The sequence below is a fragment of the Quercus robur genome, chromosome 8 (genome assembly GCF_932294415.1).
Source record: "Quercus robur chromosome 8, dhQueRobu3.1, whole genome shotgun sequence".
Lineage (NCBI taxonomy): Eukaryota > Viridiplantae > Streptophyta > Magnoliopsida > Fagales > Fagaceae > Quercus > Quercus robur.
In genome coordinates, this window is record NC_065541.1 from 1,609,969 (window position 1) to 1,634,004 (window position 24,036).

At 35.9% G+C, this 24,036-nt stretch overlaps 2 protein-coding genes and 1 long non-coding RNA gene across 6 annotated transcripts; 2 read left to right on the forward strand and 1 right to left on the reverse strand.

Moving 5' to 3' along the window:
* Nucleotides 1-4,354: 4,354 nt before the first annotated feature.
* LOC126694142 (chaperone protein dnaJ 11, chloroplastic) lies at nucleotides 4,355-5,267 on the forward strand. The gene has a single exon (XM_050390224.1). The coding sequence runs from the start codon at nucleotides 4,506-4,508 to the stop codon at nucleotides 5,028-5,030; it is 525 nt and encodes a 174-aa protein (XP_050246181.1). The 5' UTR covers nucleotides 4,355-4,505; the 3' UTR covers nucleotides 5,031-5,267.
* Nucleotides 5,268-6,806: 1,539 nt separating this feature from the next.
* Nucleotides 6,807-9,334, forward strand: LOC126694144 (uncharacterized). Of its 2 annotated transcripts, none has more exons than XR_007645604.1 (2): nucleotides 6,807-7,306; nucleotides 7,412-9,334. It is a non-coding gene; the product is annotated as an uncharacterized LOC126694144 (long non-coding RNA). The 2 variants fall into 2 exon arrangements; XR_007645605.1 differs by having other exon boundaries at nucleotides 6,807-7,296.
* A 3,466-nt stretch (nucleotides 9,335-12,800) lies between these two features.
* Nucleotides 12,801-19,995, reverse strand: LOC126694143 (uncharacterized). 3 transcript variants are annotated; one of them, XM_050390227.1, is made up of 5 exons: nucleotides 18,880-19,995; nucleotides 18,450-18,656; nucleotides 18,265-18,356; nucleotides 17,552-18,182; nucleotides 12,801-13,051 (listed from the first exon to the last, which is right to left on the reverse strand). In XM_050390227.1, the coding sequence occupies exons 1-5, from the start codon at nucleotides 19,669-19,671 to the stop codon at nucleotides 12,962-12,964; spliced, it is 1,812 nt and encodes a 603-aa protein (XP_050246184.1). In that variant the 5' UTR covers nucleotides 19,672-19,995; the 3' UTR covers nucleotides 12,801-12,961. The 3 variants fall into 3 exon arrangements, with proteins under 3 accessions (XP_050246184.1, XP_050246183.1, XP_050246182.1); XM_050390226.1 differs by having other exon boundaries at nucleotides 12,801-13,000; nucleotides 17,501-18,182; XM_050390225.1 differs by lacking the exon at nucleotides 12,801-13,051 and having other exon boundaries at nucleotides 17,301-18,182; nucleotides 18,880-19,994.
* Between the last annotated feature and the right edge of the window lie 4,041 nt (nucleotides 19,996-24,036).

A 24,036-nucleotide genomic window follows, 5' to 3' on the forward strand; every position in this document is an offset into this window, starting at 1 on the left:
TACAAGTAAGAAATAATAACATCCAAATATTGATTACATGAGAGAACAATATTCCTGGTTTTGATGGATGATTGTGTGTGTTTTGCGTGGAAGTATGCCTCCCTATTTATACCTGAGACTTTGACAATTATTTTAATTTCCTTGGTTGAGAATCATTCTATAAAACATTGGTTGAGAATCCTCCAATAACTGTCTTGAAGTACCTGCTTTTATCACAAATGCGCAATGTACTCTAATCACAAATGCGCAAGTTTCTCTTTGTGATTTAAAGTAACTATCTTTACTTGGTTTCTAGTAATGTGAGCCACATGTCTCTCTCTATCTCTGCCTAAGAGCAATTACATCAGCTCGGACATAATTGTGCAAAATGGAAAAAGTGGCTAATTTTACACAATTTAAGCAAAAAAAACCCACACCAGCTTGTGCATAATTGTGCATTTATGCACAATTACTACAGTAACCGTGCATATATGCACGGTTACTGTAGCATGTGTATTTATTATTTTATTAATTTCCGTTCGCACCTTTTTTTCTCTCTTTTCTCCGTGCACAACGAACTCAGTGACTTTCCTCTCCTCATCTTCTTTTTCCTCAGATGCACACAAACACACCCACATCCACACAAACACACAAACAAACCCACACAGACAAACCAATAGAAAGATAGATCGGTGCTTGACTGGAACAATCAGTGCTTGTGGGTGAGAGCGGCGATATTGGAAAGGTGTGTTGAAAAGTGTGAGGATTAACAGAGCGGTAGAAAAAGCCATTGATGGCGAGCAATCTGGGTCGATGGGTTGAGAAAAAGACATGGGAGGTTGGATCGGTAAGAGGGTTGTGGAGCTTGGTTCGTGGATCGGCCAGTGAAGAAGTCCGATCGATGTGGTTCGTGGATCGACCGGTTGGGTTGGTAGTTTTTGAGTGGTGAAGAAGTCCGGCCAGCGTGATTCGTGGATTGGCTGGTTGGGTAGGTTGTTTTTGAGAAAGAATGAGAGAAGGTAGAAAACAGAGAGAGAGAGAGAGGTGATCTGTTCAGAAATGGGTATTGAGAGGGGTAGAGAGATGGGTATAGAAAGAGAGAGAGAGAAACAAATCAGAAAAAATGGGCAGAAAGAGAGAGAGAGAAAGGGCGCGTATGTAATGCGTATGTATGTAAAGGCAGTTGAGAAAAATAAAAAAAAAATTAAGAAGAAAGAATATTTTATTGAAATATCTTGTAAAATAGATAAACTGATGTGAATGTTTTGTAAAAATGATAGTGTAAAATAGAAAAAGTAGGTTTTAAGTGTAAAATAGAAGGAATCTTATGCACAAGCTGATGTAATTGCTCTAAGGGTTTCATTTTACTGTTATTGTGTCGTGTATTTAGGGGTAGGGCCAGAAATTTTCATTTGGGGGCAACTTGTGGTACTAATTTATTAGTCAATACTCAATACAAACTCTCATACACACGTAAAAACACATACATCTATACACATACACACATAAAGATCATGTTTGCTGACGATCTTTCATAAAATTAAATTCATCTTTTACTATCTTCCATATTGAAATCTTTAAAATTTTAATTTTCAATATAAATTACCAAATAGTCTTCCAAAGTGAGTAAATTTTTTTCAATTGAACTAATAAAATGTTCAAAGATATGAATGATTCAAAATTTTAATGGATACAAGAACACATTTTACAATGAAAAGTGATTTAAAAAAAAAAAAAAAAAAACTTATCTATAACTACTAGACCAATTAGACAATTCTTTTTTCATGAGCATCATTGGATTTAATTTAAAGATTTGGGAGGATCGGGTAGGCTAAATTATTAAAATGTTTTATATATATAAATATATATATATATATATATATATTTATTATCAATGAATTTTCAAATCTTTTTTTGGTGGAGGGTTCTCTCCTTTCAAATTTATAATAATTCATACAAATAATTTAATGAATAAACCTTACCATAAATATAAGAAAAATGATCATAATTTTTCATACTTCGGAAATATTTGAGGATAAGGCCCCCACCCAAACATGTAGTGCTGACCCTGCATGGATTGCAAAGATAGATGATATGTACACGGTACAGAAACAGAAGATGAATTCTGAAAACTGAGAAGGACGGACCCAATAATTCCATGAATGTTGGCTTCTTTATATGTATCTTCTAGAAACTCTGGCATGTGGGAGACTTTTGAGACCTTCTTACAAGTTGTAAAGTGAAGTGTGTGTACATACGTGGTTAGCACTTTGTGTCGGCTACAAGTTATCTGATTATGAGCCGCTCTTGATGTGAGCCAAAGCCAATCTCACAAAACGCGATCAATGATTGAAATAGCCATTAGCCAATACTCATTACCAATGGGCAATTCCACGCTGCGCACGTTGTATTTGCCAATTTGCATTATCCTACTTTTTTAACACGCTCAACGTGTAACACAAACACTACATAATATGAGTTGGACAATCAAATTTTCTTTTTCTCTTTTTGGAACACCTCATCTTGATGATAATATGAGTTGGAAAAATCAAATATTATTCTCTTTTATCTATACTTTAAAAAGAAAATGAAATTCATAACATTCCCTTAATAATATCATACCTAACCAAACCAAATATACTAAACTTTTTCATGCAATGTATGTGAATTAACTTTTTTTTTTTTTCTTGAGAAGAGTATGTGAATTAAATTAATTGGTGATATCTAACTGTATCATACACAACTAATATACTAAATTTAATCATTGCATAAAGTTTTCCTCAAAATTAGATTAGAGGAGATCAGGTGAGATTTCATAAAACTATTCACGTGTATTAAATTATTGAAGTCATTATATCATTTAAATAAATCATATGACTATTAAATAAATCATGTGATTAAAAGTATACGTAAATAATCTTATGAGCTGCTACTAGTTCGATAATTTTTCCTACTTTAATAATTTCCCCACATTAAATATGAAAATCTTAATTCAAACAATCAAATAATATATAAAATTTTGAGGGATCAAAATTTGACTGTTTGTGAAGCCTATTGCACGAAATTTTGAGTAAAGTTTTCAATATATATATATATATATAATATTGTTGTAAGTCTCAATGGTCAATTATAATCAATAATATTCTAAAATATTATTTATATTTCATTCCTTTTTACTCAATTTTTCTTACTTTCAAACAGGCAATTAGTGATGGATACAAACCTACAGCTCATGGTGAGTAGGGATGAGCTATCCAAAGGATGTTAAAAACTTACCAAAGTGTGAACAAACCATGACTAGGTGCCCCATCTATCAACCTTTATTAGACCCATTTCACATTAAATATGTATTTATGATTAACCATTATAAATTCCTAAAATCGAATATAACCTGAAATGAATGTGATTGGTTATAAATAAATATTTGAATTATTTTATTGTGATTGGTAACGAATGCCAAACACACACTTATTAAAAGAATGAAAAGTCTAGTGGCACTGAACTTATCACAAAATTTTTTATTTTATTTTATTTTTATGAAAATGGTGGGTATAGTAGGGCTGTCCACAGGTTTGTTTAGGTCAAGTTTGTGCCCAACTTAGAACTGACCCGACTTTGTTAAGTGGCAAATCGGAGGACCTTTCATCAACCAAATCAATGATCAGATCGGTTGAATTGTGCTTTGCACTAGTGGAGTCGAATTCAATTGAAACCGAGAAGGTGGTGGCGCAAGGAGGATCTTGTCGGAGACTTCAGATTTCCTCTAGATCTCTGACTACATCAAAAGATCTCCACCATATCTTGCGAAAAATCGCTGTATTTTCACCAAATATAGGTAGAATCTTGGACAACGATGTGATTTTAGGTTAAATTCTTAGTAGAGATGGAGGTCTCTGACGAGAATTTTGAGATATTTTGGTGGAGGGTTGGTCGGGTCTATTTATATCGGGTTTCAGAGGGAAGGCTTGCTACTCGACCCGCTCCTGTTGGTTTTGAAGGAGGTCACCCGCCACTGACCACCCCATGCATTAGTTGGGGTGATGGTTGGCTTGGTTTCAGGTGGGTTTGGCAGGAGGCTAGGTGTAGTGGACACCCCTAGGGTAGATTCTAGCGAGATGAGTATCTGAAAGAGTATGTACCTAGGGTCTAAAGCAAAACTCTTTAAAAGAAATTGTAAAGAAATTTCACAGCCATGGCTCATGAGCCATGTTAAAAAACTAGTAGGCAAAGAAAGATAAAAAGAAAAAAAAGAAAAAAAAGCAAGAAAGAGAGAAATCTTCTAGAAGACGTGAGAGCCCACACGGACCACTGAAATGCAAAAACAATTGCCTTTTCCTTTCTTTAAACCCACACAACACAAACCCAAACCCAAACCCCACATATACTGCATTGACTCTTTATATAAAACCATCTCCTTCTCTTTCTCCTTTCATACATTCACACAGACTCTCAATTCTCTCTTTTCTCTAAAATTCTCTAAACTCTCTCCCCATTTTACCCCTAAAACCCTCAAATTTCCTTTCTCAATGTTTAGAACTCTGAACCTCCCCACCGCCGCGCCTCTCTATTCCTCGCCGGAAACCAGATTCTCCTCTTCCAAACGGTCAGTCAAGGCCTACGCTGCCACGGCTACCGAGGCGAGGCCGTATTCCTCGTCGGCGGCGGTGCATCCGGCGAGTCTGTATGAGGTGCTTAGAGTGGAGCGAACGGCTTCGTTGACGGAGATCAAGATGGCGTACCGGAGCCTGGCCAAGATGTACCACCCGGACGCCATGATCCAACAACACCACCACCAAGACGAAGAAGACAAGCCAGAAATCGAGTCGGACTCCGAATCGGACGGCAGAGATTTCATAGAGATTCACAACGCGTACGCGACGCTCTCCGATCCGGCGGCGCGTGCGCTCTACGATCTCTCCTTGGGGAACACCACTTCCCAGTTCAGCAACCAGAGGGGACCGTTTGGGTTCGGCGTCGGATTCGGATTCTCAGCTCCGAATCGGACCGGATTTTACCCGACCCGAAGATGGGAAACCGATCAGTGCTGGTAGCCTGAACTAGGAACCGCGTAGGTCCTCATAGATATTTTCTTCTGTTTTTTTTTTTAACCCAAAAAAGAAAAAGAAAAATTTTTCTTTCTTTTTTTTTTCTCTAATTTTTGATTGGGGGAATTTTTGTTTCTGTCACGGTGACGTGGCAATGTAGAGAAAATCTGTAAATTGTACCACCACCCAATTTTCGAGTAAATATTATATATATATGTTAGCAAATGGAGCTTTACAGTTCAATGAATCACATTATAAAGTTTAACATTTCTTTTTAAATAAATGGGCAATATAAGCATATGATTGGAAATTCAACAAGGGACTGTAGTTTTGGCAGAAATTATACCATCGTAAATTCTCGTTTTGAGTGTTTTGAGAATTACTCCTATTTTTTTTTTTTTTGATAGAATGAGAAATTAATGTTTAATGTTTAATTGGTTAGTCCTGAAATTTAGTTTTAGAATTTTTTTAATGTGAATTGTTCGGTTAACTTGAATTTTATTTTCTTAATAACTTGGATTTTATTCTTATTATATTCATGAGAAAGAGAAACAGTTATAAGCACATAGTGGAGTCAGTGGTCCAACGGGTAGTGGTTTGGAAAGAGAGAAATTACAATTTCCTATGTGAGTGGAGATAAAGAAAAGAAAAGAAAAGAATTTAATATATAGAGATAATGTTAATTACTTTTTGGATTTACCATTTACTTTAAATGTTGGTTTACAATATGGGTTTAATTAGTTCTAAGTCACTTGTAATCGAATAAAATATTAGAGCTTGAATTCGGTTTATATCAAAAATTAATGTATTTGGACCTGATAAAAAACAATCATTATAAAGCAAATCCATAAATTAAAACTCTATTAAATTTGTAAACATTAACTTACAATATAATTTTTTTTAAAAATTCATTATACAGGCTATAGATTTATTTGGTTAGACATTTTAGATGAGTTCATAAAATAAAAAATAAAAAAAAGAAGTCATTTTAGAAGATTAAAAAAGTATTTTTAGGCGCTTTGGAATATTAGACCTATTTGATAATGTTGTTTATGTTTTTTGAAAATACGTGTGAGTGAAAAAATGCTGTGAAAATAAATATTATATTGTTTAAACAATAAAAACTGTTGTTTAAATACCTCTATTGAACACTCCCTAAAAGAGTTTTTCTAAAAATCAAACTCTCTATTTTGCAACTGCAACCGTTTTTCAGGACCACAATATGTCAATATTCATTACAAGATATATACTCTTTGTTTCTCTAGAAAAAGAAAAAGAAAAAGAAAGACATATACTCTTTAAATATATTTACATTGATGCCCCCACCTCCTGTAGTTATGGATGGTGATAGACTGATAGTTACAAATGCTAGTGCTAGCTGGAAAACAAAAGTATTGACGAAGAAAATGGAGTGCAATGAGAGCGATTGGGTTGGAGTTGATTGACAATTTCAACTAAATTGTTAGATGGGCAGAAATTATCCTTTGGACGGGTTTGGAGGAAAAGTTTGTCCTTGTTAAACTTTGTTTCTATGAGAGTTGGCCCACTTTCAATGCACAGCCTCTTACAAAGTAACACAACACATTCCTTTGATTTGAAATCTCTGAGACTCAGTACTTTCGAAAAAGAAAGGCTTTGTTGAAAAATTCTAATCAAAATTCAGCTTTCATATGTTTTGACTAGAAGGAAAAATCTCATTCCAAGAAGAAAGTGAAGATGTTTACAAATTAACATTCCCTAATGAAATTTGACCATGGAAAATTAAGGATGGTAAATGAAAATTTTCATCAGAAGAAAAACCTTCTAGAATATTTTTTTTTAATAGAAAAATTACAACAAGGATGGAGTTATTTCACAGCCCTTTCTTTTTTCTTTTTTGCTATAAGCCATTTTAATCCCCACCTAAGCATTACTGCATTAGCATTCATTTCCACAAACATCTATTGCGCAGTATACCACAGTTCAATTTTAAAACGCAAAATTCCCCAAAACCCTTGCTTTCATTCACTGTTCTCCGTTGGTCTGTGTAATTCCACACCTTAAAAATGCAAACTTTGAACTAAAAGAAACAAAAAGATAGCATTTTGGTGTAGAAACAACTGCTTCAAGCTCAAGCACCTTCCAAATCAAATTGTTCAAAAACAATACCTTGCCATACCAAATGCTTCTTCTAACAATTCGAATGCTCCACACCACACACCAACCCATGTGTTGTAGAAAAGCCTTGCTGGGTAATCCACAGTGGATCCATTAGTTTTTGCAACAATTTCAGGTTAGGTCAGGTCAGTAATGACTTGGATTTTGTAGTTTGCTGATTATTTGGGAATTGTATCAATTTATTTATTTTTGTCTAATTGGGTATTTTGTATTTTCTTTTTCTTGGTTAGATTCAATTATTTGTGCTATGGTGTAGCTTGTGGATCACTTGGAATTTGGTGAGAATGCCTCATTGTATTTCTTTTTTTGGAGGTGGTACTAATGGGTAGTAATTCAATTCAGGTTATAAGAGTGAAGTGGTGTTTAGGTAATGGATGCAGAGTGAATGGTAATGATATGAGGGTGTGAATTGTTAGTTATCTTGGGCATAAAAAAGAAAACTTTTTTTTGGAGGGAGGGAGTTGTTATATTAAGATTTGGATGATATATATGATGAATTCTTGAAATTTCAGGCTGCAAAGAATGATAAGGACTCAAATGGGTCACATTTGAATGGACAAATCCAAGCCCTTGTTGATATGCTTGTGGCAGAGGAAGGTATATCACTTGGGAGTGTTTTGTAATAGGTTTCTTGTATATGTCCATGTTACAACGTCTCTTGATGGTTTTGAGATTTGATGTTTAGTTCAAAAAGTGTCGCATTCTTATACTTGCTATGCATGTAAAATAAAATGATGATTACATTGTAAAATGTAGAAAATTCAAATAGGGTGGAGATGCTTTTTGTCGTCACAAGAGAAGGAATATTAGTGTTCAGCCTACCGTGACTGTTTATTTTTTCTCAGCAGGGCAATGCAAATACAAACTACGACTTCCATTATAGAAGAAGAGGAAGGGGAGGGGAGGGGGCGGGGGGAGTAGACAATGCTATAACAAACTACACACTGTATCTTACTAGGAAATAATCACAAGAACCTACCATCAGTCTTTGTGATTCCGTGAAGCTATCTACCCATTAGGAGAGACAGGTTCTAAGATTTTCAGTCATCATATAACAGATCGAATGCTATGGTGGTATTGAGCCAGGTTTACCGTTTACTGCCTTACGTGTAGATGACCAATGTGAAAATGAAAAGGAGGACTGAAATGAGTTAATCTAAAGTGTTGTACTTCAATGAAATCTTGAGCCAGGTTTAACTAACTGATAAACTGTACTTGAGGAAGATCAGAATTCTGTGTATTTTGGGCAATCTAAGAGTATGGTAGACTTTTGTTAAAAGATGCAAGATTTGGGGGCTGAGTAAATTACAATTATGCATTTCATAAGACATGATATATCATATATGTAAATAAGGTTGTTTATAGATGTAGCTTGAGTGACACATTTAGCAACTTTGCAACTCACAGTTGTCATCTAGTCTAACCTTGGTAATTCGACTATCAAGTTCGGAGTTCATAAATTAATTGGGAAGATATGCAAATTATTCTGGAAATGATAAATAGTTTTTGGATGGAAATATTGATGCTTAACTTTGACTGAAAGGAGAATTCCTTTTTTATTTTCGTTTTCTTGTGCTTTTGTTCATGCATGTGTATGGTTCTGGGGTTCATGACTTGAAAACTTGATCATAGAAATCACACAATTGTAAAGTTCCAAATTTTATTTATTTATTATTATTATTTTTTTTTTTTTTTGTGGTGGGGGTGGTAAATTTTCATTTATGAAGCAAGGAGAAAAGGAAAATAGAAAAAGTTCAATTAGATTGGACCTTGTGCATACTAGATAGTTGGATTGAGATTCTTCACTTATGTAAATATTTCTCATTCCTGTAGGAGGAACTATAACTTTGTAAGTTAAATATTTTTGGTCCTGTACATCTAAATCTTGTTCGTTATTGTTATTATAGTTTTAATTTTGGGATGCACTGATTATGCAATTTGAGGTGACTTTGCAAAAAGGAGATTGCAAAAAAGTTCACATTTTAAGGGAAAACTCAAAACTGTAAGTTTTTTCTTTGAATACCCGCTTCTTATTTTCCTAGTGCCATACCATTGATACTTCCTGAAACTCATCTTATCTGTTTCGGATTTCATATCTTGAATCATAAAAGAGCTTGAAAATATGGACACATTTAAAAAAAGAAAAAGAAAAAGAGCTTGGACAATTGATAATAACAATATGGACAATATAAGTCAAGGAAGTGATAATTAAATTCTCTTTACTCAACATGTAAACTCAACTGTATTTTTGGGTGCTTTGTCACTTGATAACAATCTGAGGTATATCTGGGATTTCCAGTTGTTTATGTTGTGGATATTTGAGTTGCCCCATTTATTTTGTCTGCCTGGTGTCCGGAAGCCTGGCTAGGTCATAGAAGTACCCACTAACCCAAATCTTTGACCTGCAATGCAAGAGGCATACAAAATGAAACGAATCTGGTCAAAATATGAAAACCTGAATGACTTTCTGGTCTTGTGAACTAAAGAGTTGATTTTCCAAGTGCAGCACGAGTCTTGTTTTCAATTTATATCCTTAGATAGTTTGATGATATTTTGTAGCTAATTGGGTGCTATCTTGGTTACATGTTGATATGCATCATACTTTTTTTGGGGTAAAATTTCAGATACCTTAGAAATTCTTTATTCTGTAAACTATGAAAAGGCAAAATGCTTCTTAGATATATCATAGGCAAACAAATTTCCATGCAATTACCATTTCTTCTTTCTTTTCTTTTCTTTTTATTTTTTTTTGGTGGGGCGGGAGGGTGGCAAAGTTTGAAACTAATGGTTTTTCTCAAGCTCAAGAAGTGATATGATAATGTTCATCTACAAAAGAAGAAAATAAATAAAGAAATCGACTCATTCTTCATTCTTATACATGTTTATGGTGCTGATAAAGTTGTCTTGTTCTACCAAATGCATGTGTGGCTTTGGTGTGTCCTCACGAGTCTCTTTCAACTGATGTTACCAAACTAACCATAAGTGCTTGTTTAATACTTAATTGTCTTACGTGGAGCTGAAACAGTTCAGGGTTGTGGTTGAATTGCTATCTCGTCTCTCTCTGTGTGTTTGTGTTTTTGTTAAATGGACCAATGGGTTATAGCTCAAATGGTACTTCATTTTCTTATAATGCGTGTGTAACAATAAAAAGCAGAAAAAGAAAAGAAGAGATTATTTCTGTAAATATTGACCTTTTTTTGAGGCCAAAATTGTTGGCGATGTATATTATTTGGAATGCCTCTTTTCCCGGGGCTGCAGAAGTTCTTGTAATGTATCTGCCTAACATCCTTCTATACAAGTCTTGTTTTGGTACAACTTCCCTGTTATACCAACACTCTGGCAGTATTATCTTGCACTTTCTTTTGTAAATATTGTCTTTTAGCCATATGTGTTTTAACTTCTAAGTTATACTATTATCCTTTAAGCCAGATGCGTTCCAAATCATTTTTGTTTAACAGCTAGAAGGTCGAGAACCAACACCACCAGCATGATTGATGAGTGCCAGATTTGAAGAAGTTAGCTTCCAAACTGCTAAACAGATTCACCATGAAAGTCAAAAAATGTGAAAGACAAAGTAGAGTAATCAGGTGTGTGTGTGTGTTGCAACTTCAGGTTTAATGTGATATTTTGAAACACATCTCAGACACCATATAAATATTGAACACATCTTTAGCAGCTTCAGGAAGATGCTAAAGAACTAAAAAAAGAGGATCTGACTACAAATAGAATGGTGATTTACGCTGAGTTAAAGATGTGTTATCGTACTATCTCTAAAAACATTACATGTATAATTTATGTCACCCACTATAACTTAAGAAAAAATTACTTTTTTTTTTTTGGATAAAAACTTAAGAAAAAATGACTGACTAGAGGAGCATGAATACATAACTTAAGAGAAAAATGACTGACTAGAGGAGCATGAATAGAGTTGCTCTATTGCATGGCTACAACACCCTCGATGAGTAACAAGGCACATACTTATAGTACTCATTAGTAATATTTGCAGCAACAGCATTCATTTGACAACTCATCACTTTTCTGGCGTTTTACATGGGCAACACAATTTTTGCTATTTATATATATATTTAAAAAAAAAAAAAAAAAAAAAAAAAAAAAAAAAAAAAAAACCTAATCTGGATAAAAGACCAATGAATGATTTCCTCAAGAGACTGCTACATGAGAGAAAACGTGATGATGAGAACAGGTGCAAGACAATGGGGGAAAAAATTTGGTTATCATCTTTTAAGAGCAATTGTTTGGTCATTTTTGTTAAAAGACACCAATCAATGACTTGGGGGGTAGCTGCAATGGAACTCTTAACGTTAATAGCTAGGCTAGGAGGGTTAGAGGCACATAGGAAACAAGCAATTCAACGTGCAAGCACACGTTGTGCAGGTCCTTTACGTATACGTATATCTAAACATATATATGTTGTGGAGAGAGGGAAAGAGAGGAGAGCATTTCATATGCATAGCTAAATGGCTTTGAAGCAGGTCCTCAGAAGTATTGGCAAGTTAAATGTTAAAAAAGCCTGTTATCACCTTGGAAAAAAATTTCTGACATAGATGTTTTGAATTGTGTTTGGTAGAATGTGAAGTGCTTGTATCATCTACTCTTGGTGCTCTATAAGACCACTACGTTTGCAATGCAGATAACTTAAGTTACAAAGTTATTAATAGAAGTGTAAAACCCTGGGCTCAGGATGACTATAACAATATTGAGTATACGGAATGTTGAAGCAATTTGTTGCTTGGGATCTGTGGTCAGTCAGCTGTCAGCCCACTCATCTCTCATCAGGTCTTCAACCTTAAAGGTGAACACATCCTTAAATGCATAAAGGCTTAAAATAATCGTTATATTATTATTGCATGAGAAGGAAGCAGATATCTTCAAATTAAAAAAAAGAAAGAAATCAGATGTTGAAAAAGCAACAACTTTTGGTTCACCAAATCAATCCATGAACACAAACTGATGATAAATGTGTGATGCTACAAAGTCAAACCCAGTATCTACATGGACATCTACTCTCTGTTATTTGAGTCATCATACTACACTAATCTGTATCAGATATTTACAATGAATTAAAGAGTGGAAATATACATCGCGCAAGTTTAGAAAGATGACTATCAATCAAGTTTGGAAATATATATTGCATAAGTCAACATGTAGAATATAAAATAACTGAGACATGCCAAAAATTATGCATGTATTGATGTATGAATGAGTACACAATAATATGAGAGTGAGAATTAACTTACCAGTAAATCAATCTAATCCAGCCGCAATTTGCTACCTTGCTTTGGTCCAATAGGTGCCACTCATACCTTGCTATGGTCCAATAGTTTGGAAAACACGGCGTGTCTTCCAATCCCAAAACCAGAATATATGAATAAATAATTGACACCAATGGATTTACTCTTCCAGCAACTTTGCTATCTACTATAAATAAATATCTGACACCAATGGATTTACACTTTTGTCTATGCATTGCTAGTATACAATGTCTTTGTTGTGCTGCAAATGCTCAAAAATTTTTTTGATAACCAGCGGCAACTATTTAAGATTATCTTAACAATTTGGTCAATGACAACAGAAATTAGGCAACACAAGATATATTAGTTAAAGGAAAATGAATGAATATATGAATAAATGCTTCAATCGATACGTGTACATGCATGCACAAGAGATTCAACAACTGCAAACAGAATCTCCATATAGTTGGAACATAGACAATGTCAATAAAAAGAAAAAATTTGATAGACTCTGCTTATGTTCTGTATTCAAGGATTCTTCATCTTGATCCTCAACTTCCGGGCCACCTGTGCTGCCTTGGGATGAACCGGACGCTTACTACCATCAGATTGCTCTACCTCAACCCAGTTAATAACCTTCAGTATCAGAGACCGAGGAACTTTCTTAATATCCCCATCTGCTGCTCCTTTTGTTTTCTTCATGCCCTTTTCCAATGCCTTCTCCAAAAAATCCATAAACCAGTTTCCAGCTTCTGTTTCAACCTGTTTCCCCAATTTGATTGTATTGCTTAGGCTGCTGTAGGAAGAGGCTGGTTTCTTGTTTTCATCGTTTTCGCCTATAGCAGCAGATTCAAGTGGCAGTTTTCCAAGTGGGGAAGACGGTTTTCTATCCAAAGATGACTTGTGGTTGAAATTTGATCTCAGGACTTTTCCCATACTTGTCTTCTGCTCGCCTCTTTCAGGAAAGACTGCAATGGATTTGTATAATGCTGTTCGCCTTCTGGATAAATTTAGTTCTGAATTTCGGCTTTGGTCCATTGAGTTGTGTATGTTTTCCCTTAAAACTCATCTTATCTGTTTCAGATTTCATATCTTCAATCATAAAAGAGCTTGAAATATGGACACATTTAAAAAAAGAAAGAAAAAAAAAAGAGTTTGAACAATTGATAATAACAATATGGACAATATAAATCAAGGAAGTGATAATTAAATTCTCTTTACTCAACATGTAAACTCAACTGTGTTTTTGGGTGCTTTGTCAGTTGATAACAATCTGAGGTATATCTGGGATTTCCAGTTGTTTATGTTGTGGATGATTTGAGTTGCTCCATTTATTTTGTCTGCCTGGTGTCTGGAAGCCTGGCTAGGTCATAGATGTACTCACTAACCCAAATCTTTGACCTGCAATGCAAAAGGCATACAAAATGAAATGAATCAGGTCAAAATATGAAAACCTGAATGACTCTCTGGTCTTGTCACTTGTGAACTAAAGAGTTGATTTTCCGAGCGCAGCACGAGTCTTGTATTCAATTTATATCCTTAGATAGTTTGATGATATTTTGTAGCTAATTGGGTGCTATCTTGGTTACATGCTGATATCGTGCATCATACTTTTTTTGGGGTAAAATTTCAGATTCCTTAGAAATTCTTTATTCTGTACACTATGGAAAGGCAAAATGCTTCTTAGATATCAGGCAAACAAATTTCCATGCAATTACCATTTCTTCTTTCTTTTCTTTTCTTTTTTTTTTTTTTTCTTTTTTTTTTTTTTTTTTTTGGGTGGCGCGGGAGGGTGGCAAAGTTTGAAATTAATGATTTTTCTCAAAAGAAGGAAGAAAATAAATAAAGAAATCGACTCATTCTTCATTCTTATAGATGTTAATGTGCTGATAAAGTTGTCTTGTTCTACCAAATGCATGTGGCTTAGGTATGTCTCACGAGTCTCTTTCAACTGATGTTACCAAATTAACCATAAGTGCTTGTTTAATACTTAATTGTCTTCCGTGGATCTGAAACAGTTCAGGGTTGTCGGTGAATTGCTATCTCGTCTCTCTGCTTGTTATGGATCCTTTTGATTTTTATGTTTGAATCATTAATATGCACTTTGTGTGTTTATGTTTTTGTTAAATGGACCAATGGGTTGTAGCTCAAATGGCTCAAATAGTACCTCATTTTCTTATAATGCGTGTGTAACAATAAAAAACAGAAATAGAAAAAGAGAGAGAGAGAGAGAGATTATTTCTGTAAAAATTGACTTTTTTTGGGGCCAAAATTGTTGCCGATGATTTGTATGTGTCATCTTGAGATGAATCCAAGATTGGAATGCCTTTTTTTTCTTTTTCTTTTTTGGATAATGGGTTGTGTCACCTAGCTTTATGTCAGTATTTTTACCAATCTTATAGGTCTTGAGGTCAACTTTATACCGTGTCCTTTTTTCTTTTTCTTTTTTTCATTTATCCAATTTTTTTATTCAGTGAGACTCACATTATTTTAACCTTAACAAATGCCGTGCTTGTTAACATTTGCCTTTGATTGTGTATATTACTTGGAATGCCTCTTTTCCAGGGGCTACAGAAGTTCTTGTATCTGCCTAACATCCTTCTGTATGTTTTGGTACAACTTCCCTGTTATCCCAACCAAAACTCTGGCAGTATTATCTTGCACTTTCTTTTGTAAATATTGTCTTTTAGCCAGATGTGTTTTAACTTCTAACTTCTAAGTTATCCCAACCAAACTTCTAACTTCTAAGTTATATTATTTTAGTCAGATGCATTCCAAGTCGTTGTTTAACAGCTAGGAGGTTAAGAACCATCACCATCAGCTTGATTGATGAGTGCCAGATTTAAAGAAGTTGGCTTCCAAATTGCTAAACAGATTCACCATGCAAGTCAAAAAATGTGAAAGACAAATTAAAGTATTCAGGTGTGTGTGTGCGTGTGTTGCAACTTCGTCTTTAATATGTGATAATTTGAAACACATATTAACACCACATCTTTAGCAACTTCAGGAAGATGCTAAAGAACTAAAAAACAGAGGATCTGACTACAAATAGAATGATGAGTTAAAGATGCGTTATCTTACTAATTCTAAAAACATTACATGTATAATTATTTATGCTCTATTGCATGGCTACAACATCCTCGATGAGTAACAAGCACATACTTACAGTTCTCAGCAGTAATATTTGCAGCAACAGCATTCATTCAACAACTTATCATGGTTCTGGCATTTTACATGGGCAAGGCAATTTTTGCTATAAAAAAAAAAAAAAAAAACCTAAACTGGCAAAAAAGACTGCTACTGTCAGAGAAAAAACGATAATGAGAACAGATGCAAGACAGTGGGGGCAAGATTTGATCTTCATCTTGATTTTAAGAGCAATTTTTTTGGCTATCTTTGTTATGAGACTCCAATCAATGACTTGGGGGTTGGTTGCAATGGAACTCAACGTTAATAACTAGGCTAGAAGGGATAGAAGCACATAGGAAACAATCAATTCAACGCGCAAGCACAGGTTATGCAGGTCCTTTACATATTTTTGTTATGGAAAGAGAGGGAGAGAGAGAGCATTTCACATGCATAGCTAATAAGTGTCTAAATGACTTTGGAAAAAAAAAAAATTTCTGTCATAGATGTCGTCTGAAATATGTTTGGTAGAATGTAAGAGCTTGTATCATCTGCTCTTGATGCTCTCAAATGCGCTATAAGACCATGGCATAGATGTCATTTGGATCGTGTTTGGTAGAATGTGAAGTGCTTGTATCATGATATCATCTGCTCCTGGTGCTCTCAAATGCTCTATAAGACCACTACGTTTGCAATGTAGATAATGGCAACTAATGGTTTAAATTCCTATGTCTTCAGTTACAAAGTTACATATATATATATATATATATATATATGTATAGAACCCTGGGCTCAGGATGGCTCAGGATGACTATAACAATATTGAGATGTTGCAGGCAGCTGAGTATACAGAATGTTGAAGCAATTTGTTACTTGGGATCTGTGGTCAGTCAGCCCCACTCATCTCTCATTAGGTCTTCAACCTTCAAGGTGAACACATCCTTAAATGCATAAAGGCTTAAAATAATCGTTATATTATTGCATGAGGAGGAAGCAGATATCTTCAAATGAAAGAAAGAAAGAAATCAGATGTTGAAAAAGCAACAACTTTTGGTTCACTATATCAATCCATGAACACAAATTAATGATAAATGTGGGATGCTACAAAGACAAACCCAGTATCTACATGGACATCTACTCCAAGGATGTTCTGTTATTTGAGTCATCATACAAAACTCCCAGAACTTTCTTTACTACAATAATACTACACTAATCTGTATCAGATATTTTCAATGAATTAAAGAGTGGAAATATACATTGCGTAAGTTTAGAAAGATGACTATCAATCAAGTCTAGAAATATACATTGCATAAGTCAGCATGTAGAATATAAAATAACTGAGTCGTACCAAAAAATATGCATGTATGAGTCCACAATAATATCAGAGTGAGAACTAACTTACCAGTAAATCAATCTATCCCAGCCACAAGTTGCTACCTTGCTTTGGTCCCACAAGTTGCATACTTGAGAGTTATGAAAAGTCGGCATGTCTTCCAATCCCAAAACCAGAATTTACCCTCATCTCAGTATTTCACCCTTAAATTCCAGAAACTTTGCAATCTACTATAAATAAATATCTGACACCAGTGGATTTACTCTTTTGTCTATGCGTTGCTAGATACAGTGTCTTTGCTGTGCTGCAAATGCTCAAAAAATTTTTGACAACCAGCAGCAACTATTTAAGATTATCTTAACAATTTGGTCAATGACAACGGAAATTAGGCAACACAAGATATATTAGTTAAAGGAAAATGAATGAATATATGAATAAATGCTTCGATCGATACGTGTACATGCATGCACAAGAGATTCAACAACTGCAAACAGAATCTCCATATAGTTGGAACATAGACAATGCCAATAAAAAGAAAAAATTTGATAGACTCTGCTTATGTTCTGTATTCAAGGATTCTTCATCTTGATCCTCAACTTCCGGGCCACCTGTGCTGCTTTGGGATGAACCGGACGCTTACTACCATCAGATTGCTCTACCTCAACCCAGTTAATAACCTTCAGTATGAGAGACTGAGGAACTTTCTTAATATCCCCATCTGCTGCTCCTTTTGTTTTCTTCATGCCCTTTTCCAATGCCTTCTCCAAGAAGTCCATAAACCAGTTTCCAGCTTCTGTTTCAACCTGTTTCCCCAATTTGATTGTATTGCTTAGGCTGCTGTAGGAAGAGGCTGGTTTCTTGTTTTCATCGTTTTCACCTATAGCATCAGCTTCAAGTGGCAGTTTTCCAAGTGGGGAAGACGGTTTTCTATCCAAAGATGACTTGTGGTTGAAATTTGATCTCAGGACTTTTCCCATACTTGTCTTCTGCTCACCTCTTTCAGGAAAGACTGCAATGGATTTGTATAATGCTGTTCGCCTTTTGGATAAATTTAGTTCTGAATTTCGGCTTTGGTCCATTGAGTTGTGTATGTTTTCGTGAAATCCAGGGGACTCTTCTTCAGATTTTTTGGCATTTGGATTTTGAGCCATTTCGGAAGCTGAAGTAGCTGCTTGAATGGACACCATATCAGTCACTGCTTGCACAATTTGGTGATGAAATTCCAGAAACCGATCAAAACAAGCCGCAGGAGCATCAGGTTTAGCTGATTTGCTTAAGTTGGAAAACATCCTACAGCAAACCACATCAGTATATTAGATCAACTAGGAAGTTCACTACAGAAATAAGTTAACAGAATGATTTTTATACTTACTTGAGAGATCGAACTAATGTTTCAGTAGCCGAAGCATCTCTTAGTGCTTGAAGGGCAATTTTCTGTGCTGTTTCTCGCTGCTGCACTGCTTCCTGTAAAGCATGGAATAATAAGCAAATGGGGCTGCAAAATTTAGTCAAAAAAAGCTCTAAGGTAGGTACAGATGACTCTGGAAGGAAATTTACCTTGCCCAATATGCTAAGTTTTCCAGGTAAATTCATGGGGAGACTGGTGCTAGTGCTGATATCAGAAGCTGGATTATCAGGCTGAGATTGTAATTGAGGTGTCACCTTTGAGTTTGAGTTGGAGTTCTGGGCATCTCCACCCATATTGAGGGAAGTGGCCACTCTTGCACTCCGTGTACTCGGCGGAGGAGTGGCACTTTTCTTTTCCTAGAAAAATACATTTATGTCAAATTTATAACAAAACTTACCAATAATTATACATAATTTGAATTAGGAAGTAAAAATCTGCAACAATTTTTTCAACAGAATTGGGCACTGGAAAGGTGTCTATAACACAACATAACAGAAAAACATTCATAATTGATCCTGTTATAATGTTTGCTTTATGAAGAGTTCAAATTCAAAACAACAAAGAGAACAATGTACCTACAGCTAAGTTGAAGGGACTTATTGGGATCTTAGGCTCTCTTTCACAAACGCTCCTACTCCTCGGGAATTTCGAAGCAGAAGAAGGGGCTACACAGCTTTTCCTAAGCATAGCAGCAGGGCTTTCTCCCTTATTATTATCCACCATCTTTGCCAAGAGCCCACCACCAAATGAACATCTAATACCTCCACCGGCGCTACAATTTCCATCCTTGCCAACCCTCCCTCTTCTTATCATCGGAGACATTGGAAAATTATTACTACCACGCTCTTTCACCGGTGTACTACACTGATCGAAATCCAAATTAACCGGCTTGAAAATCATGGGAGACGAAACAGAGACACCCTCTGTCCCTCCTGTCCCCCAAGAACCCCTTCTGTGAGTTTGAGCCGAGAGCTTTGAACTGGACCTTGGTTCACCTTTCTCTCTAAGACCCATTAACGGTTCTGGTGTCCCCACAAATGGGTGTCGGCCTGGGATTGGTTTAGCTCCTTTTATGACGGGAACAGGAGATCCCGGCTCCAATCTATCGACATAGATGAACTGCCCAAGCTGCATTTTATTGCTGAGAACAAAATCATCTTGTTCTGAAGGAAGACTGACATAGATTGAGTGAGAAGAATCAGAGACTTTAATGTAAAATCCATGGCTTGGCCAAAGATTCTTCTCATCAAGATCAGCCGGAACGATATCTGTGACCTGCAAAAGCGAGTTTCTGTGCTCACTCGTGGGTTTCATCCCCGTGTTCATGCCATCCAAAAGCTTCATCAGTATTCCTGGTGCCAATGTTGCCATGGCAGCCCTTTTTCAAAAACCCAATTGTCAAACTCAAGGAGAGATTGAGATTTGAGAAAAGAAAGAAGAAAAAGATTAAAACTTGAAATCAAAGAAAGAAACCCAACAAAGAACCAAGAAATTCAAGAATAGTAAACAAAGAAGAATTGAATTAGGAACCAAAAAAAGAAGAGGAGTCAAAAAGAATTGATTTTGGGTGTGAACGAATTGATTTTGTACGGATCAAAGCAGAGCTGAAGAAGAAGCATTGAATGTTTTGGTGTGAGATCAAGATTCACGGAGTTTTCATGTAGTAGTGAGTGGACGTTGGCAACGGTAAGCTTTGGTTTTAGTAAAGGGACCCAAAAAGGAGCTAACTTTTTGAATTTTAGAATTTTGGAACGTTGAGGACTGTAACGGTCATATTTGAGGGCTGGTGATGTGTCAGCGTAGTAATAATTTTGAATTATATTATAATCAATCATAGAGACAAATTAACCTGCCGGTTGCTCTGCCTTTACTTGTGATTTACAGTTTCTCAAAAAAAAAAATACTTGTGATTTACATTTTTTGTTTTTTTCCTTGAAATGACATCGTTTTGGATTATTTTTTCACTAGCTTAAAAATATTGAATATATGTAGCTACAATAGCTAGTAGCAACCTGAAGATGACTGCTGATTGGGTGGGAAAAGGGCATTGACATTGGTTTGCACACTACAAATTTCACTACATAAGTCTTATAAATTGAAGTATCATCAATTATAAAAAGTACTTTCAAATACTCATTTATTATTTTATTCAAGTGGCACATTTATATTTATTAACAAATCAATTTGTAAATTTTTATTTATATATAGTAAAATTGTAATAACTTGAATATTTTCCTTTTTTATAACCATGGGACCAAAATTGTTGAGAGGGAATTGTCAAGATTTATTTATTTTTGTGTAGAATTAATGCTTTTTTTTTCTTTTGTTGCTATTAAGGGGTGTCCAGAGCTCTTTGAGCATGTGATTTTATCTTGAATGTGTTTAATCCCCTCATCCCCACACACAAAGTAATTAAAATGAAGATTTCTTAAGGGTAATCCTAAGATGCTGGTTAGAGGTTTTGAATTTAAGATTTCATGAGATATTAAGAACCCCTGAGAATTACTATTATACCAAGTTATTCAAGTAACAAGTGAATGAGTGAATTCCATATAATTCAATTTTATACCCCTTTTTCAAAGTTGGTCCCACCAATCTCTCACATGGTACTCATTTATTAACATATCTCAAAACAAGAGATACTTGCTTCTTAGCTTGATCCCAAGGTGGATGATTAAGCACTGCTTTTGATAAGCAAATCAATGTGCTGATAAGTTGGCAAGCAAAGGAGTTGGCCAACAACAAGATTTTATTGTTTTTGATGATCCCCTGAGGATCTAGCTATGCTTTTGTATTATGACGCCATTGGCATGTATTTTGAAAGGCTTTGCCTTGAACCTATTTAGTTTTCGTTAACACAATCCAGTATTTACACCCCCCCCCCCCCCAAAAAAAAGAGATGCTTGCTTCCTCATTAAGGCTGATTTCATTAAGCAGTAGCTAGACTGATGGTCCCATGCTCCTAGCATTGTTAATCTAGGATGGTGGACTTAAGAGGTATTGGGTAGCCTCTATTAAGGAGAGGATGGCGAGAGGAAAGAATATACTAATTGTATTGAGGTATCTCTAGGCTCTTTATAATTGGACAATTTCTTCTTCTTCTTCTTTTTTGGTTGACAATTTGATAGTTACAACATGGGAAAAGGGATTGGAATCCTAAAGTTCTTCGATAAAAATACTAGGAAGTGCCAACTAGTTGAGCTAACAACACCAAGGTCAAACCTCGGCACTTTCAAGTCGGGGACCTATTCCTAAGGAAGGTGACGACAGCTACTAAAGACCCCACACAGGACAAGTTAGGCCTCAACTAGGAAGGACCCTATAGGATCCTTGACTGCCATAGAAAAGGGACCTACCACCTGAAGACCCTCGATAGGCAAAGACTCCATCACTCGTGAAACACCAAGCACCTGCGTAGATACTACCATTAGTGAATAACTACAAACTATGTTATTGCTTTTCTCTTTTAATATTGTTAAAGTAGGATAGTAAGTTTTTTTGATTGTTGAAGTAAGACCCCCGAGGACCATTAGGCACATTATCTACATTTTTCTAGATTATGCATATCTTTTTGTTAAGGATTTACCTTTTAAGAAATTGTCTACAATGAAATATCCACAAGTCCTACCTATGGGGTGGACGGATGACCAAGGATACCGACGGGTACCTTAGTTCAAAAACATTACTAAGTCCTACCTCGGGGTGGATGGATCTCGACAGGTACCTTGGTTCAAAAAACATACTAAATCCTACCTATGGGGTGGATGGATATCTAAGGATATTGACGGGTACCCTAGTTCAAAAAATTATTAGTCTTACCTACGGGGTGGACAGATTACCAAGGACACCGATGGGTGTCTTGGTTCGAAAATTACTAAGTCCTATCTACAGGGTGGACGGATCCCCAAGGATACAGATTGGTACCTTGGTTCAAAAAATTTCTAAGTCTAACCCATGGGGTGGATGGGTCACCAAGGACACTGATGAGTGCAAAAAAGTGTTAAGTCCCTCATACTGGGTGGACAGATTGGAACATTGAAGGATTTCTATTCCTAAAAAACTCTTAAGGGTAGACGGTAAAAAAATATGTATATCTTAAATACCCCTAACAAATGATAACAAAAGGAGAAAAATCTTGCACAAGAACGACAATGGCAGTAAAAACATTCATGCAATGGTATTAAAGAAAAAAGCAACGAATGTTCCAAATAACACTTAAAGAAAACAGGTCACATGTGCCAAAACAGGGCACCCAAATTGTTCTTAAAATAGAAGAAAGGATTACAAAGAAAGAAAAGAAAACATGAAGCTTTAAGTAGTGGGGGCAGGATCAGCTATCTCTTCCGTTGTCCCTTCATGTTGAGGTGGATTGTCGCTAGGGGTATGCTCGATTCGGTTTCGGTCGGTTTGTATAGGTACGGCCAACCAAAACCGAATATTTCGATTTGTGAAATTCTCAGCCAAAACCGACCGAAATGGCTGGAAAACCATCGGTTTCGATGTATATCAGTTTCAATCGGTTTCGGTCGGTTTTCGGTTTTCCAAAGAGAGGGTTATTGAGATTTTCAAAACCCTAAATTTAATCACATATAAAAAACAAATAGAGCAACAGAGAGAGAAAGAGCTGTTGAACAAATCAGAATGACAGAGAAAGAAAAATTTCCAACAATATTTGTTCAGCAATTTACAGTATTACATACAGATTCCAACAAAAAATTGAAAATATTTTGAATTAGCAAAAGGGTCCAGACAGAACTTTACCGTTGTTGCACCATAGCAGGAGCCTACCACCATGCTTAAGCCTACCACCATGTCTTTGTAGTGAATTGAAGAAAGAACAAAGACATGTGACTTAGAGAGAAGAGAAAGGCATGGCCATGGTCCATGGGACTCAGAGAACGAAAAGAAAAGAAAAGAATGAGGCGGCCGGACTGAGAAGGGCAAAGACCAGAGAGAAAATTGGGGAAGGACCGAAGGATAGAGAGAGAAAATTGAAACGAGAAAGGTAGAGACAGACAGAGAAAAAATTGAGAGAAAAAAATGGGGAAAGCGGTGGTGGGATCAGCCAGCTAAAACATAAGGAGCATACCATTAAGGCCACTAATCAGTTATGTATTAATGTTACATAAATATATATATATATATATATATATATTCGGTCGGTTCAGTTTGGTTTTGGGTGAAAAAATCCAGCACCGAAACCGAAACAAAAAATTTCGGTTTTTAAAAAAATGAAACCGAAACCGAAGCGAAAATTTGGCAACGGTTCGGTCGGTTTGTTCGGTTCATCGGTTTTTTGCACACCCCTAATTGTTGCCTTCGATCACCTGGGGAGCAACGACCTTCTCAGGTGCATCCTTGCCTCCGTCCTCAACATCTACAATCTCATCGTCCACTCAGGGAGTCATAGGGATCGTAGTGTCGATCTGAATGGAGGAGAAGTACACGTCAAAAAAAAGGACGAGGACTTGCTTTCTAAAGCCCACAAAACCTTCGCCATACTAAGACCCCAATAGGTTGAAGAACGGCTATGAGTCCTTGTACTCCTCAACAGTGTCGACTTTGGCTTTATCCATGCTCTCCCGGAGGGAAGTCACCTCAGCCATCAAGGTGGCATTGGCCTCCGTCAACTCCTCAGCTTGGTGGGAAGCGCCATCGAGCTTTTTCACTTGCTCCGACAGGGCCTTGACTTCTCCATTAATGGTGCGTATCCTCTCCTTATATTTCTTTAGTTGG

What these genes read in the sequence shown, in the direction of transcription:
- LOC126694142 (XM_050390224.1), top strand. Translation starts at nt 4,506, where the DNA reads ATGTTTAGAACTCTGAACCTCCCCACCGCCGCGCCTCTCTATTCCTCG.
- LOC126694143 (XM_050390227.1), bottom strand. Translation starts at nt 19,671, where the DNA reads ATGGCAACATTGGCACCAGGAATACTGATGAAGCTTTTGGATGGCATG. An exon ending in AACTTAGCATATTGGGCAAG is followed by an intron (nt 18,357 to 18,449) that starts GTAAATTTCCTT and finishes CATGCTTTACAG; the next exon opens with GAAGCAGTGCAGCAGCGAGA. An exon ending in ACATTAGTTCGATCTCTCAA is followed by an intron (nt 18,183 to 18,264) that starts GTAAGTATAAAA and finishes GGTTTGCTGTAG; the next exon opens with GATGTTTTCCAACTTAAGCA.